General features: G+C 39.0%; 2 protein-coding genes across 2 annotated transcripts; both read left to right on the top strand.

Moving 5' to 3' along the window:
• Nucleotides 1–5,166: 5,166 nt before the first annotated feature.
• Nucleotides 5,167–10,417, top strand: ocm4.5 (oncomodulin 4 gene 5). Its single transcript, NM_001126648.1, has 5 exons — nucleotides 5,167–5,207; nucleotides 6,206–6,273; nucleotides 8,206–8,338; nucleotides 8,866–8,975; nucleotides 10,062–10,417. Exons 2-5 carry the CDS (start codon nucleotides 6,213–6,215, stop codon nucleotides 10,085–10,087), a joined length of 330 nt encoding a protein of 109 aa, NP_001120120.1. The 5' UTR covers nucleotides 5,167–5,207; nucleotides 6,206–6,212; the 3' UTR covers nucleotides 10,088–10,417.
• Nucleotides 10,418–13,062: 2,645 nt separating this feature from the next.
• On the top strand, nucleotides 13,063–15,516 carry LOC100486021. The gene has a single exon (XM_002931952.5). The coding sequence runs from the start codon at nucleotides 13,173–13,175 to the stop codon at nucleotides 15,312–15,314; it is 2,142 nt and encodes a 713-aa protein (XP_002931998.2). The 5' UTR covers nucleotides 13,063–13,172; the 3' UTR covers nucleotides 15,315–15,516.
• The last annotated feature ends 2,238 nt before the right edge of the window (nucleotides 15,517–17,754 follow it).

Here is a 17,754-nt window from a genome sequence, read left to right as displayed (position 1 = left end):
TCTTATTATTAATTTCAATGGTACCCATGCTAGATCTAGGGGCTGATTTACTAAGACACGAATTTGAATCCGAATTGGAAAAATTCCGATTGGAAAACGAACATTTTGCGACTTTTTCGTATTTTTTGCAATTTTTTTGACTTTTCGGAAATTGTCGCGACTTTGTCGTTACCAATACGATTTGCGCGAAAAAACACGAGTTTTTCGTAGCCATTACGACTTGCGGGAAAAAACTCGAGTTTTTCGTAGCCATTACGATTCGCTCGTATCTTGTCGCGACTTTCTCGTATTGAGCGCTCGTAAGCGGCGGGCGAAACTTTCAGACTTAGCATGATTTTGGAAGCCTCCCATAGGACTCAATGGCACCCTGCAGCTCCAACCTGGCCCAAGAAAAGTCACCATACTGAAGCTTGAATGAATCCGAATGTTTCGTACTCGGCGCGAAAGCTGCGAAAAAATCGCGACTTTTCGCGCAAGTTTTAACGCTACAAAAAAATCGCAACATTTTGCGCAACTTTCGGAATGGCTACGAAAAAGGCACGACTTTTCGCGCAAGTTTTAACGCTACGAAAAAATCACAACATTTTGCGCAACTTTCGGAATGGCTACGAAAAAGGCGCGACAATTTTCTGAAAAATCGCAAAATACCGATCATTACGAAAAAAATGCAATTGGACGCATTCGGCCCGTTCGTGGGTAAGTAAATGTGCCCCCTAGTGTATCAATGGGGTACATGGTGGTATGCCAGGGAATGATGCAGGGACCCTGAATGTCATGTATAAAGGTGTAAAGCTGCCATGTTGTTGTTTCCTTTTAGCATTATATGGGCCATCTACTAAAACCATTTCCAGTACAGCAGTTATACCTATAGAGAGTGGTAATTAAAGGGACAGTTCACCTTTTTAATATGTGATAGTAGAGAGCTATTGTTGGATAGGGATAGCTCACCTTTTTAATATGTGATAGTGGAGAGCTATTGTTGGATAGGGATAGCTCACCTTTTTATATGTGATAGTGGAGAGCTATTGTTGGATAGGGATAGCTCACCTTTTTAATATGTGATAGAGAGCTATTGTCGGATAGGGATAGCTCACCTTTTTAATATGTGATAGTGGAGAGCTATTGTTGGATAGGGATAGCTCTCTATGTTAAGTTCGTGTGATCCTAATCTGAGTACGCCACTGAATTTTCACCCTACTGTGTGGGGGTTTTCTAGCACTGACCTCTATGGCAAGAGCATAACAACCAAATGAGGTAACAAAGCACCCTGTAATTTGGCCTGTATGTCTTGAAATTACATAAGTGTAGTTCTATATTTTTCTCCCTGTGTGTGGGTAATTAGAGAGGCATGTTGGTAACAGAGCTACCTTGCAAGTCTGACCTTCATAGAGTGGCGACAACATTCCTCCTTTGCAGCATTCCTTATTTGCGTGGAGCTTTTTTTAGTTGGGGGCCCCTTTCTTCCTTTGACTAGTGTATAGTTTAGCTAAGGGTGCTGTAGATATACCCTATTTCCTGACAGGAGGAGGGGGTCAGTTTTCCCAAACTGGCATATTTGCAGTCCTTGTAAATAACAAGTCTTTGACACTCAGACTGTTCTAGAACTACAAATCACATTATCTCCACAACCACCAAAAATCTGACACAAATATGCTGGAAGATGTAGTGCAACAACAGCTGGAGTGCCAAAGGTTGCCTATCCCTGGTGTAAAAGATCATGTTGGGTGCCAGTTGCTTTGATGAGCATAAACAGCATATATCTATTAGGAAGAAAAGAACATGATCAGCTGTCACAGTAATTCTTGTTTATCTCAGCAGTAGGTAATAGTATCTGCTTTGGAGGTTTAAGACTTCAGACTAGGGGTCTGAATGTGTTTTTATAGCTACTTTCTTATATCTGGATGGGACAGAAGTCCACATCTCTTCCATGTACTGTTCTTTTTGGTTCAGACTCTTTCAATTATCTGGACAACACAGAGGGCAGTTTTGCCTGATTCTATTTACTGTATTATTTAATGTGCCTATTGAGACCCAATGCTATGGTTCCTGCCACAGTTATCATTGACATATTTAAGCATTATAATGCCATCAGTGACAAAAAATGAGAAGGACCATGTAAACAGTACCATAACATTTTCCAGCTGTTTGTAGTGCCACTGTTCACTATATGGCTTTTGATGCCCATGTATCTTCAACCATATATCTCCAACAGGGTCAGACTGGGCCGGTGGGATACCAGGGAAATACATGGAGGGCCCTGGCCCTTGTGGGCCCGTCAACCCAGACATGATCCCTACCTGCCCTCCCCCATTGCTCCCCTACTGGTGGTGGTTTGTTGAGCAGGCAGCAGCGGGGACACAAGAGGGGGCGTCTGACCCTGCTCGTCTCAGAAAATGATGATTAAGCAATTTACATGAACTATAACCATGCAGCAGGTATGGAGACCATATCCCAGAGGAACAGGCCATTCTGCTTAGGGGATACCCCAATGCCAACTACCAGCACCACATGCTATTAACAGGCGCTGCTTAACAGGGTTGCGGCACTCTAGCATGCCAAGAAAACATGGCAGGCAGCATTGGAATGATAAGGGAAGACTAGTACTCTCTTCAACAACCCCCTTTTTTTTTGGCAAAAAAAACAATTCTAAGCAATTTTTTCAATATACATTAATTAAACATGTTTCAATGGTTTTAATATTTTTTTTTTGTAAATCTAATTGCTATCGAGAACTAGTATTTGTTTACCACTTTCTGGTCTCTGCAAAGTTAGTTTTTCTTCAAATTAATTACATCAAATCTATAATGGGACATTGTTTAGAAATGTATTTTTTTTTAATGATGCAAAAAAAAAAAATCAATTTTTAATGGATATACTATGTAAAAGACAAGGAGAGGGTTAATCCCATTTGTTAGGCACTCCCCAGAGATAATAATATAATAGATAATAATCTAGGGCAGTGGTTCTCAACCTCCCTAATGCAGCGCCCTGTAATACAGTTCCTCATGTTGTGGTGACCCCCAACCATAAAATTATTCCTAAGACCATTGGAAATATGTGTTTTCTGACAGTCTTAGGCGACCCCTGTGAAAGGGCTGTTCGACCCCCAAAGGGGTGACCAGATCACTCGAAAATTCAGGGCCAGATCTAGAAAATCCAGCTAGAAGGGCTGCACCGATTGCAATTAAATGTTAATGCAACCAGTGCAGCCCTGCAACATGCATTTTGTTAGACATGTCACTGTATATTCAATCTGTTCACCCTACTATAATCACTTAATCCAGACCCTGGGCTGGTACTTCTCTTTACTAATAGCTACAGTTAGTATTGATGTTGGTATATATAGTTTATGTATGTGAGTGTATAAATAGGTCTGTATTGTTTTATGTGTGTGTGCTGGGGTTAGCTTGAAAGGGTTGAACTTGATGGACTCTGGTCCTTTTTTCAACCCAATTTAACTATGTAACTATGTCATCTTCTTTAATATAGTGATAGGAAAGGGGTGGATATTCCTTTTTGGGTTACTGCAACTGTTCTGTGTGGATGCTCCTTGAAGCCTGGGATCCACACAGGCCCAGAAGTGTTAGGCCCTAAGGGGACAAATACCCTTAGTGAAGTTGGGGACAGGGCCCCCTGAATGAGGTAAAGCTAGAACAGGTTAAATAACATCATAGCACTTTCTAGGAAAGTGAGGAAGTCAGAACTTATCTAGAAAGAGCAGCTCTTTTTCTCCATCCAGGAGAGGAGAGTAAATGAGTAGTCTCCTACAGGCTTACTTGCCTTGGATTAGGGACACAGAAGTGCCAGGGACATAGGCCAGCAAATAACCCTGCCCAACCTCTACCAAGAGAAGGGATAAACCAGTGAGCTTGCCTCCTGTCACTCTGTTGGCTGTCTTACCCTGCCCTACCTCCTTATGAGAAGGGATAAACTGGAAGACACCATACTTCTCCTGCTTAATCTGCTTTAACATCAGTTGTATCGCTGCATGCCTGTCTACCTCATCTAGAGTGAGTATTGATTTGCCCTGCATTACCACCCTTGTCTTGGACAAATAAACAGTTACTTTGTTTTGCAAGAGCTCCTGGTGTCCATTCTATCATTTGCATTGCACAGTGGCAGTGAGAGGTGTAGTACAACAACATCCTCCAGTAGTTTCTTCCACATAGCGGAGGCCCATCCTGTTGCATCAGAGTTGCATGTATCCCTTGCTCTACTACTAGCCTGGGTATTTCATAGCCAAACAAGCATCCAATATTTCAAAATATGCTTTTATGCTTCATCTGTATGTGCTTAGACCATAAAATACAAACACACAAAATGCAGTATCTGCCATTTTCCCAAAAGCTTCTCTGACCAACAGTTCCCTATGGCTATGGCCAGTGGTGTAACTATAGAGGAGACAGACCACACAGACATGGGGGGGCAAGGAAAGAGGGATGTACAACTCTAAAGGTGGCCAAACACATTCAGATTTTAGTCTTCTTCCGAAGAACATTCGGATATCAGTCGTATGTTTAAACGCAAGAATCTGAAACTAACATTCAGACTGAAATTATACTATAAAGCCCTTAAAATACAAATCAGAGGATGTTCTGAGCATGAAATAGTTGTTAGACACCAATCATACGAAAGTGACTTCCATTGTATCTCCTTTAAGGATATCGCCCGATACACAATACATGCACAGATTTCGTTGTTATCCGACTGAAATTTTCGAACCTGGCTGATCCTAAATGACCATGGTACAAAGATTATCGGGGCGATAATTCAGAGCCCACACAGCCCGAAAATCTTCCGAAACTAGGTTTCGTATGATTTTATCTGTACGTTGCCAGCTTAACTCAAAAAGGATGCATTGAACATCCAGGACCAAAATTCAAGTTGAATTGATGATTGAAGTTTCAAGAAGTTGGCACTCCGCATTTCCTATACAATGTATGGGATTCACTTGTTAGTCTCTGCTACAGGAATGTTCAAGAAACAATTTACATTCCTGTGGGATATATATACCTCAGTTACTAGCTTGCAAGTTTTTTAGCTAACTGTCTGAGAAATTGATCCGGACATGGTCTTTGGGTTTCTTTATATGGTTAGGGGGAAAATCTACAACCTATATAAGCAGAATCCTACTGCAAAGACTTTCAGAAGTGTTAATACTCAAAAGGTTGCTCAGAGCCCTTTGCTCCTGTTAAAGAGGAATTCAGGTGAGTTTTTGGGAAAACCTTCTAATTCTATTTTTTTCCAATACTGAAATTAGAACAACGAGTATGAGATGTGAAAATATGGACTTTAATATGGAAAAGGAAATAACTATTAGGAAATAATGTGTCTACCGGTGCTACTGCAAACAAGAGGGCATCAGATGTCAATAGCTCTTAAGGATTTGTATCAATTATCTGAAGTTTTTCCATCACAACAAAAAAGTATTGGTGATAAAATGTGTGCAGTATTGTCTAGGGTTGCCACCTGCCCACAGGCCTGGTCCTTAATAATGTGCTTGATGACAATGTTATTAACGGGATTGTTCCCCTTTGAATTAACTTTTAGTATGATGTAAAAAAGTGATATTCTGAGGCAATTTGGAATTGGTCTTGATTTTTCATTATTTGTGCTTTTTTATTTTTTTAGCTTGTTGTTCAGCAGCTCTCTAGTTTGTAATTATAGCTGCTCCAAATTATCCTAGCAACCAGGTAGTTGTTTGTATGAGAGACTTGAATATGAAAAGGAGAGATCTTAATAGACTGACCATTCCATTATATACTATAAGTTAAAGTGAACCACCTCTTTAATAGCCAAAACAATATAAAACTATAGGAAGGTGGGCATTTCTTCCACAAAAGGTTGCACCCTAGCACTGTCAAGGATTGTTTTTCATTGTGGTCAGTGGCGATTGGTCTGATGCAAGCTTTATAAATATGGCATAGATATATAAATTTTGCTCATGTTTGCAGCCATGTTTTTACCTATACAGGTGTTTCATAACTGTGATTATTTATGGGATGGTGCTATTCTAGAACTGACATGTCGGCACATCTGAAAGTTGATCAGAGCATAGGGGATAATTCTCGCCCTCTGTTTATCTGCAAACCAATTATCAGTCCCCTGTGGCTTAAGCCTAAGGCATCCAACATTTTAATATACTTTAGGTTTCTGTTTTAATTCTGTTCTGTACAATTACAATTTACTCAATATTGCTTCCTAGATTTACCATGGCATTCGGTGGAATCCTGAGTGAGGCTGACATCTCTGCTGCCCTGCAGAACTGCCAAGGTATGATACAATGAGTTATTATGCAGCTATTTTACTCTCTTTCTATTTGGGATATTGCACCCCTCCTGTATATTTTACAGGTGAAATTTTATCAATTATTTATCAATAACTTCCAAAATCTGATCCCAAAGAACATATATAAATATATTTTTTTCTTATAGTATTTATATATATATATATATATATATATATATATATATATATATATGCCTTTTTCCATCACTGGTTGTGGGGAGAGTGAGGACAGTGAGACTATAAATTAATTATTATTATTATTAATTTTTTTTTTTATAGTTTTGCTATTCAGCCCTATACATTTCATCTTCTAATTTAATTTTAAAATACTACCCAATTGTAGAGACTAAAGGAACATTAACAGCAAAAAATGAAAGTGTTTCAAATTAATTATAATATAATGCACTGTAGCCCTACACTGATAAAAATGTTGTGTTTGCTTCAGATAGACTTCTTTTGTTTTATAAACAAGCAGCAGTACAGGGTCAGCCATTTAAAGCTAAAAAAAAAAGGCACAGGTTACATAGAAGATAACAGATAAGCTCTGTAGAATACAATGGGATTCTGCAGTGCTTATTAGTTATGTACTATGTAACCCGTGCCTTTTCTTGTTTTTAAAGCTTTAATGGCTGCCCCCATGGCTACACAACAGCTTATTTATATAAGCTATTGTAGGTTTTTGTTATAAACATGCATACCAGTTTTACCAGTGCAGGGCAATAGTACATTATATTTAGTTACTTTTATTTTTTCCTGTTACTGTTCCTTTAAAACCAGATCATTTAAATTCCAAGCCTGTGATGATAAGGCATTTTGTAATAAGTCTGAATTATATGGTATTTAAATTGTGTAGGTGTAATTGCACTTTCCTTTGGTATATTTTTAAGTAAACTACCCCTTTATGGGCATTTCAGGCTCCAAAGCCTAAGTGGGCCCAGTGCTTCTATACATGTTACATCATTCTGTGAAAACTTGTATATTTTCTAACATTTCATACTGGTGATTATCACTTTTGGTGGAAACTGTGAAAAAAGTAACCACAACATTTATTAAGCATCACACAAGGCCCTAAATCAGTGGCTGCCAGAAGATACTAGGGAGGCAGTGTAGATCAGCAACAACTTATGGGTTACATATTGTAAAAATCACTCTTTAGGGGTCACTCTTTAGCTCATATGTAAGTGTATAAAGGCATTACTGTAACATACAGTTTCTTGTGGAACCTTACTCGTGGGAATTGTCATTTGTCATTTGTAAATCAGTTTTAAAGGGTGGTTCACCTTATGTTAACTCTTAGCATGTTATAGAAAGACCAAGTCTTAGCAACTTTTCAGTTGGTCTTTATTTTTTATTCATTATAGTTTTTGCCATTTTCTTCTGACTCTTTCCAGCTTCCACCAACCAAAAACTATTTATTTTTGAGACTACAATCTTATTCTTATTGTTAATTTTTATTACTTATCTTTCTATTCCGCCCCTCTCCTTTTCATATTCCAGTCTCTTATTCAAACCACTGCCAGATTTCTAAGGTAATTTAAACCCTAGCAACCAGATATCTGCTTAAATTCCAATTCAATAATTTCAAAACCACAGACAATAAAATAAGTGAAGACCAATTGCAAATTGACTAATCCTGTCTTGCAACAGTAGAGTCAATCACACAATTTGTTTCAATGGGGAATTACACCCCTTGCATCAATATCTTTTTTAAAAAAACCTGCCCAACATTTCAGGCGGGCTCCCAACTCCATTCCACTGAGTAAGGGAGCCCCCCCCCAAAAAAGATGAGCACTCTACTTCTTGCAAACATGCAAATAGTTTTAGTGTTTCCTTAGTGCTTGTTTCATTTATAATGGTGCACAATGCTGCAATTCTCTCACGGCACTTAATATTTATTTCTCTTGTCCTCTTATTCAGCCCCTGACTCCTTCAACTTCAAAACTTTCTTTGCCCAGTCTGGCCTGAGCAGCAGGTCTGCAGATGATGTGAAGAATGTCTTTGGCATCCTGGACCAGGACAGGAGTGGCTTCATTGAGGAAGATGAACTGAAGTAAGTAAAGGCTAATACTCACTGTTCATATTAGAGAGAATAGCAAAATTCATAGTAAATCAGTAACTAATTATACCTCTGGTAAATATTAATCAGTATTATATATATATACAAAATTTGTAGAATCAACCAACCCTCATGTTTAGGCATTCAGTGAAATAGTGCTGCTCCAGCAGAACATCAACAAAATAAGGCAGATTGAGAGTAGCGCGCACAAAATGTGTTACTCTCTTTCGCTCTGTATATACAGTATACACATAATTAAACTGCTATATATTCTCATAGAGGTTGTCCTTTCTATTCGATATTTCAAATTTCATTCAACTCAAATTTGTACGGTATTACTAAAGGAATTTGCCCTACTGTTGATTTACAAATATTTATGTCTATCATGAGAGTTTAATAGTCTTTTTCGCAGATAAAAAAGGGCTTGTTCCAGTTACAAAGCTGGGTAGCAATAGAAATAGTCAACCCTTACCTTGTAATAGTTTGTGGCTAACTTGGCTTCTCTTATTGCGCTTCTCAAGACTGTTCCTCCAGAACTTCAGCGCAGGTGCCAGGGCTTTAACTGATGCTGAGACCAAGGCCTTCCTGGCAGCTGGAGACTCTGATGGTGATGGCAAAATTGGAGTTGAAGGTAAGCAAACAGTGAATTTCTAGGAACAGTTAAAATGACCCAGTTTGTACAGATATGCGTCTATATTTATGCCTAGACGAAAAAAGATAGAGAAGAGATTATTTGCAATATTACAACTATAGATAGTGCACCAGTACCCCTACCCAATGCTAATATAAAAGCTGCTATGTTACTTTGTAAAGTTCTATACTGCATCAATTTTTGATTCCCCAAGGAATGCAGCTGCCATCTTTAAACACCTTTCCCTTACTTTCTGCGCCTAAGAGGTCAGGGATGACATTTCTGTCACACACATGACCAAAGCCATATTGCTAAAGACAAAGCTTCTACCAGACTGGAGCACAGTGTTCCTGTACATGCTCCGTGCTAATGGTGCTCAAGGGGGAGCACTATCAGAAGAAGGGGTGAAATAAAACCAGAATGTGCTTTCTGCTAGTGCTGAGAGGCAAGCAGATGACTGAAATCAGCAGAGCTTCATTTAAGTGTAACCATTCTTTGTTCTATAAGAAATAGGTCCTCCACATCACGGAAAGACCCCCCTTCTGGAAAACACCAAGTCTCAAGCATTCCAAATATTAGACCCCAGTGAAGGAGGGGGAGGCAGGTTGGGTTGAAGTGCATGCTGGGCCCCACCAGAAGATCTTTTTGCAGGGGGCCCAGAGCCCTATCATTTCACCGCTGAATAAATTAATATGTGTAAATAAATGAGATGTTGTAGGTCTCTTACAGCTGATTAAACGAAGTTTAATGTCTGATAAATGTTTCCGACAAAGTCTTATTAGATAACAAAGCAGACATGGCAGACCTTTCATTTGACCGAAAAGGATCTACAATTTCTTAATAAAAATCAAAACAACTTTAATATGCTTTATTTTTAATGCTTTATTTTTATTAATAAGAAAACCATGCACATAGACCTCAATGTATAGTTATTTAGACAAAGGATCGGTTATCCAGAATGCTGGGCACATAGGCTTTTCCAGACAAGGGGTCTTTCCATATTTTGGATCTTCATACCTTAAGTATAATAAAAAAAATCATTATTATATATATATATAATAATCATATTTTTCTTCTTCATTTTAGAATTCCAGGCTCTAGTCAGACCTTGAAAATGAAGACCACAAACTTTCATGAAAGATGAAGTTGCAGGAATTTTGGCTTTTCTTAGTTAAATTGAAAGAAGTGGAACCTGGTTGGGCAGAATGCAGAAACCTATGGACAAGCAAAGGAAGGGCTTTGTGCTGCATAGAAGAAACGTTGTCGGGAAACCAGCAATTTATCTAAGAGTTGCCTAATTAACAGTATTTATTTAACATGTTATATACCACTGGTCTCTGATCATATCAGCATGACTTTTGTAAATTAGCATGTGATTCTTCTTTCAGACTGAGGCAGCACCATAAAAAACTCAAAGCTGTCAATAAAAACAATTTTTTTAATTATTTTGTTACGAGTCATTTGTAGTTTTATCACCCAGATTTCCATGCTAGTGGTCATGAGATTTCCTATACTGCCGCTCTGCCTAGCCTTTTACCTCCCAGTTCCGTAGTTCATCTCTCTTTCATTCCACATGTAAAGGGGAGGTTCACCCATGTACAATTTCACATAAATAAAAAAAAATGCCAGCTAGCAGAGTAAACTCTTAGTTGGGGGCTCATTTTGTGCCACAGGTCATTGTATTAAAAACATGGAGGTAGATTTATCAAAAGTTTAAATAAAGCCTGTCACAGGAGCAAATTTATCAAAGTGTGAAATTAGAGTACATGTCAGGACCTGCCTGTACTGGAACTCTGGACTTAGGCAGGTTCTGCACTACCTCACTGAGCCACTGGAGACCTTGGGCATCCAGCCCTAAACATTCTGTTAACCCCTCTTCCCTTCTGTGTTTATGTTCACCTTCCCCTCCCTTAATTAGCCCAGGTGGTTGCAATCAGACAATTAACGGGCTTTATAAGCCTGTTACAAGCAACCCCTGGTTGCTTGATCATTAATCCCTTTTGTGATCCAGTGTCCTTACCTGCTTGATTACTGCTTGATTCCTGCGTGATTCCTGCTTGATTCCTGCCCCTGTTCCTGCCCGACTCCTGCCCGCGTACCTGCCTGATTCCGTTCACCTTACCCTGTTCTACAACTCCTGTTCCTGACCTCTGTTGGATCTCCCGGTATTGACCTCGGCCTTTCCCTGTCTTCAGCCTGCCCCTGACCACTGCCTGTTATTCTGGACCCTCCTTGTTTGCTGCCAGTCCAGACCCCCTGTCTGCTTTACGGATTTGTTTCGTCTTCTGCCTGCCTCTGACCACTGGCCCGTTGTAAGGACATCTATATTTCTTATCACTCATTCTCATTGCTTACTTAATAAATCATGTATCAGCAACATAACTTGTTTCCTGCCTATCAACAAGTGCAGTACCCCCTTTATCCATATTAGATTAGAGCTCACTACGGAACAATTCTCCCACTTTCAATTTATTCTTATGGGATTTTTAGAAGCGTATTTATCAAATTGTGAACTTTACCTTTCACCCATTGATAAATACACATTTAAAAATCCCATAGGAATGAATATAAAGTGAGTAAATTTTTCTGTAGCGAGCTCTAAACTCACATTTTGATAAATCTGCCACACGTTCTGCCAAAAATAACATTTCGTCATTCTCTATTCATCCCTATGCAATTTTTAGAGGCATATTTATCAAATATGCTTTTTAAAAATAAATATGGATTGTCGAAAATATGAAACTGTAAATAAAAATATACATTACAAAAAAATTAAGTATAAAATGAAATATGCCGTTTGCATAAGTTTCCAATCAGCCTAAAGTCTTTGGGAGTAACCATTGTTACACAATTTTGAGAGCCCAATCTTCCAGATATATTTGGTCCAGGTTGTTCATGATGGTTGGATAAGATGACACTTGTGCTACAGATCAATTGGCTTGAGAACAGAGCTTTGATTGGGCCTTTTAAGCTATTCATCTATTTGTATTTCTACTTGTTGCACTCATGTTACTTGACCTTGTGTTTGCCCAATAAGTTTGCCCAGGAGAAGTAACCCATAGCAACCAATCAACAGGTAGCATTTACTGGTCACCTGTTTAAAAACAAACATTTTAATGGTTGCTATAGGTTACTGCTCCTGTGCAAACTTATTGCCTTATATTACATATGGTGTTTAGGGGAAACTTTATGAACACTCGCACTGCAATTTCTACAGCTTTTCTTTGTGTTATAACTCACAAACTCAAATTATAACTTCAAATCAACTATTATTAAGCTAAACAAACTTGAGTGTAATATCTTAGCATTTAAAAGCTTGCAAGGTCATGTAGAAGTCAATGGGAGCTGTCCTTGACTGTCCTTGGCAATTCATTCTATATGAGCTTATAAACTCATAAATGCGAGGTATTCAAGTTTTTCATATTCAGATTTTTAAATAAATAAGAAACCATTCATGTTTTTTTAATTGTGAGTTAATTCAAATTAGACTAAAACTCTAAAACCTCACTAATTCAAATTCTGTTCAGTGTATTTATCAATGGGTGAAAGATATTTTTATAAATACACTTTAAAAATGCCATAGGAATGAATAGAAAGTGGGTGAATGTTTCTGTGGTAAGCTCTAATTTCACACTTTGATAATTCTGCCCCATACTTTCACGCACTGATACTTTTGCCTGTAGAATCCTATAGAAATGAATGGAGAGTGGTGGGATTCTTGCGCTTTCATTTTACACTTTGAGAAATCTGCCCCTTTTTGTTCACAGTTTCCAAGGCTGATGAAAGTGTAATCTTTTGGAACAGCTGAAATGCTACCAACGTTGGTTGTCAGATATGAATGACTAAATACATTCATTTCTGTTTAGACCTGTTTTTGACCATCCCTGCCCAATCAGTCTAATAGCACCCTTGGTCAAATGGGGCCATGGGAAACCAGAAGGGATCTTTATCCAGTCAGTATCAGGCCTTTATTTTCTCTTATCCCCTGTCAGAACATTGCACAGATGTAACTATTGGGGGAAAGCATCCCTTCCCTAACCAGTGTGTGACCCTTGACCTCTTGGCCAGTAGGGGTGGGTATGTAGTCCAGTCAGTTGAGTTAACGGACAGACTCTCAAAGCAACTTACCCAATTGCCAACCAGTAGATGCCTGTACATGCCAGATATTGCTAGATATAGCAAGCAGCGTTACAAAATATGAGCACCAGAGACAGCGACAGCTCCACAGAAAAGATGTCAGTCAGCAGCGCAGAGGGAGTGGCTGAAAAAAAGTGGGAAGCAGCACAGTCTCCTTCTGAGAGAGATGCAGAGAGAGGGGTAAAATGCCATGCCAGTGATGTAGCATTCAATGTGATATTCAATCTCCCTTCCTTGTCTACAGCCTTCACAAAAGAGCTTTCGCCTACAACTATCTGTAAAGCCCAATTGCTATCAGGTGTCATAAATGTGACTTTGTCTTCAAGCAACAGTAATTTTATTTTGCCTCCAAGCAGCATAAATGCACCTTTGGCTTCAAGCAACATTGCTGTTAATTTACCTGCAGGCAGTGTAAATTCACAGTCCCCTTCTGAGAGGCCAAAAGATAGCAAGGAGACTGATGTAGAAGGGAACATCAGTAATACAGTAACCAGTTTGCATTCTTTGCCTACAGCTGCTTGTAATGCCCAGTTGAGTTCAGACAGAATATATACTTCTTTGCTTTCAAATGTGCCTTTGATTACCAGCAATAATACTAATTTGCCTTCAGGCCACAAAAATCCTTTTTTGCAGAGAGGCCCAAGCAAAGCTACAGGGTCAACAGACCAGAGAAATTCTCCTTGCCCCATCAGCAAAAATAATGCTTCTTTGCCTTTAGACTCCCATTCGACTGATGACATTGGGCCCCTCTCGCAAGTGAGTGCCTTAATAGACCAACTGGTCCACACGCACTCAGCCATATTAGGAAATGAGGCCACATTACAGCAGAGTGAAGGGTTTCTTTTGCTAATTAGAGATATCTTAAAGCAGGGTATAGAAGCAGAAAAGCATTGGCACCAAAGAATAATAGAAGATCGTCAACATCACAGAATAGCTAAGCTGGAGATGGCCCAGATGCAGGTTTGTTATAGTAAGAGTGGTTCATTATCGCCGCCATTTTCTGAAGAGAATTTCCCTCAGTTCCAGGATGTAAATGAATTTACTGATTGGGTCCTGCTAAATTTCGAGAAACTCTGTGCCATGTACAATGTGCCTGAGCCTGAGTGGGTCTGTTTTCTGCCTGACAGGCTCAAAAGCAAAGCAATGGGATGTTACTGTGATGTGCCTATGAATGCCTGCCAGGATTACAAAATAATAAAGGCAGCCTTGCTGAAACCTTATGATATTGAACCAGAAATCCACCGTGTGAAGTTCCGAAATATGGTGCGGAATGCAGAAGAATCTTTTACCAGCTTTTACCAGAGACTCCAGTACCGCTATAAGCGATGGATGGACACCTCTAATGTAAAAAAATTTAAGGACTGCTATAAGCCTCTAGTGTTAGAGCAATTGCTTCAAACGTGTCCAGCTGAGGTTAAGCAAACGGTTCTAAACCAAGAGGGCTGCACGCCATATCAGGCTGCCAAAATTGCAGATGAAAGCATGCAGCTACATCCGAAAACTGCTGCTCATCCCAAACTGAAGAAACGCTGTGCACCACCCAAAATAGATGGAAAAATAGATGACTTCCTTCAGTATTTTGTTGCAGACAATGAAAACATCTTGGATTTGTTGGATTTATTTGAGTGCAGGTGCATGTTTCAGAATTTGCCCAAATCACGCTGGGTGAAATGTTTATATCGCAAACTGAAGGGGAAAGTGCTGGATGTCTGCTTATCTGTGCCACAAGAACACAAGCATGATTATGATTTTGTAAAGGCAGAAATCTTGAAAATTTATGCCATCACACCCAAGACCCATTTGAAAAAGTTCCGAACCATCCAGCATCAGGCTGATCAAACCTTTACAGTTTTTTATCAAAGCCTTCTCTGCCATTATAATAGGTGGATGGAGGCATATGCAGTCAAGACTTTTGGACAGTGCACTAACCTAATAGTAGTAGAACAACTGCTCACTCAGTGCCCTCCTGATGTACAGCGTATGATCAAGCAAAGGGCCCTTACTCCAGAAGCGGCAGCCAGGATTGCAGATGAGTATTTAATCATACATCCCAATCTGCAAAAGAACCAAAACTTGAAGAAGCAGCTCTCTGAGGTTCCTTTAAATGTAAGAAGGCCAACCCAAGTAACTTTTCAAGATGAAATAAAAGGAAATTTTAAAAAAGCACAGGCAAGCTGCAAGAGATCAAAATATGCAAGATAAGTGTCCCCAGCAACCCCAAAAACAGTTTAGAGAAAGCAGACCTTCCCAATGTATATAATCCCATTTCATAACAAGCCTGAATATGCATGTTGTTTAAAAGCAAGCTGTATTTCAGTATATCCCCAATAGTATCTATATATATATATATATATATATATTATAGTAAATGTTCAATAAAACAATAAAACATTTTAACAATGGTTAGTATGATTTTTTTTCTTTTCTGAGGTTTCAAATGTTCTGTTACTGTGTTTAAAAATGCTATGCTCACCTGGTCGTGCACCCATTTAGAACAAATACTAGCCTCATTTAGAACAAATGTTAGTCTTTTTCATGGAAGTCTGGGCTCCCCTGCATGTCCCCTGATGTGGCCACGGCTCATACATGCCAAATTGCCTTACCAAATGTTGGCATATCTGACAGATTTACTCTTTTAACTGTATCAGGACTGTTTATCTTATTAGTTCATTTAATTCTGCACGTTAAAGCCAGATTTGCAGTTCCCCTTTTCATCTTAATTCAAAATAAAATTAAGCCATCAGCTTATTAAGTATTACAGATCAGTCAAAGACATTAAAAAAATAGTTTTAAAAAAATAAACTTGGGTGCTCCAATCATCTTTGTAACTGTATGGAGATTTTCCCTGTATTTGCATGGTGTGTGCTTGGTGCAATGGAAACCAAAGCATGGTGGGTTCTGGGAACTGCATGGGCAGCAACATAACACCATGTAGTAAAATGCCTTTTTTGCAGTCCTTGACACAAAGTAAATAGTGTTTTGAGCTTGAGAAATATCCTGCGGGCTTGAAACATTGCTCTGTGCCTGGGACTAAAATAAAGACATTACATACTTTCTGGAAGTGTTGTCGGAATACACCATTTTTGTCATAGAAGGACCAGTTGTGAGGAAGCTGGGGGCATGCCCAATATTAAAAACTGAACAGAGTGCCCTAAAAAAGTGGTGCATAACATAGAACAGGGATCCATTTTGTCCCCCACAGAGACATATTTACCATCTAGGGACTCTTGGGCTGGCACCTAGGTACAGTGCCTCTTAAGGGTATTTTGCCCCCATAAAAATGCTTGGTCTAACCTGTTGCTGGAAACTTGCAACAAAATCCTGGGGAGGAGCTGAGAGTTAGGAGGGCCTAGCAAAACATCTCTGCTACTGGCTAGGCATATGTACAGTACAGTTTCCATATTGTACATGCACTAACCAAGCAGCAGAAATGAAGTACAGGTATGGGATCCCTTATTCGGAAACCCGTTATCCGGAAAGTTCCGAATTACAGAAAGCCTGTCTCCCATAGACTCCATTTTAATCAATGATCAATCAATGATCCCAACTAAGATATAAATAATCCTTATTGGATGGAAAACAATCCTATTGGGTTTAATTAATGTTTTATTGATTTTTTAGTAGACTTAAGGTATGGAGATCCAAATTACGTTAAGACCCTTTATCCGGAATACCCTTGGTCCCGAGCATTCTGGATAATGGGTCCTATACCTGTATATTTAAGGCAGCAGCACACTTGAAATTTTCCCTAGCCCCCCTTAGTGGGGGGTTGCCATTTATCCTCTCACTACTGACATGGGGAGTTGTTAATCCAACAAATATTAATGACACCCCTATAACTGCTAAGTAGGGGATGTAGTTAAAAGCATGGTTCCCCTTTAAATTCATTTTTCATATTCCAGTCTCTCAAACCACTGCCTAGTTGCGAAGGTAAACAAGGCCCTGGCATCCAGATAACAACATCTGATATTCCAAACTAGAGAGCTGTGGAACAAAAAGCTAAATAGCTGAAAACCAAAAAAATAAATAAAAAAAAAACAATTGCAAATAGTCTCAGTATATCATTGTCTATGTTATACTAAGATTGAATTTAAAGGTGAACAACCCCTTTAATCAGTGATCCCCAACCAGTGGCTCAGGGGCAACATGTTGCTCACCAACCCCTTGGATGTTGCTCTCAGTGCCCCCAAACCAGGGAGTTATTTTTGAATTCCTGACTTGGGGGCAAGTTTTGGTTGAATAAAAACAAGATTTACTACCAAATAAAGCCCCCTGTAAGCTGATAGTGTGCATAGAGGCTGCCTAATAGCCAATCACATCCCTTATTTGGCACCTCCATGAACTTTTATGGTGCTTGTGTTGCTCCCCAAGTCTTTTTACATTTGACATGTGGCTCACAAGTAAGAAAGGTTGGGGACCCCTGACTTTAATGAATGTGACTTATGGTTGTCAACATAATTTTTGGAGAATATAGAAAATATTCTTGTGTCTATTTCATATAAAGCTGCATTTGACATTCGTCCTAAACACAAAGTATATTTATGTTGTAAATGTTTAGTAAAAGACTACTTCATATACTGTTAGAAAACATTTTCCAGGCTGATGATAATATTGTGGCAATACACAATATAGTGCCCTAGTG

Source organism: Xenopus tropicalis, chromosome 9 (genome assembly GCF_000004195.4).
Source record: "Xenopus tropicalis strain Nigerian chromosome 9, UCB_Xtro_10.0, whole genome shotgun sequence".
Taxonomy (NCBI): domain Eukaryota; kingdom Metazoa; phylum Chordata; class Amphibia; order Anura; family Pipidae; genus Xenopus; species Xenopus tropicalis.
Note: the sequence above shows the minus strand (reverse complement) of the source record. Positions and strands in the feature narration are given on the sequence as shown.

What these genes read in the sequence shown, in the direction of transcription:
- LOC100486021 (XM_002931952.5), top strand. Translation starts at nt 13,173, where the DNA reads ATGAGCACCAGAGACAGCGACAGCTCCACAGAAAAGATGTCAGTCAGC.
- ocm4.5 (NM_001126648.1), top strand. Translation starts at nt 6,213, where the DNA reads ATGGCATTCGGTGGAATCCTGAGTGAGGCTGACATCTCTGCTGCCCTG. An exon ending in ATTGAGGAAGATGAACTGAA is followed by an intron (nt 8,339 to 8,865) that starts GTAAGTAAAGGC and finishes GCGCTTCTCAAG; the next exon opens with ACTGTTCCTCCAGAACTTCA. An exon ending in TGGCAAAATTGGAGTTGAAG is followed by an intron (nt 8,976 to 10,061) that starts GTAAGCAAACAG and finishes TCTTCATTTTAG; the next exon opens with AATTCCAGGCTCTAGTCAGA.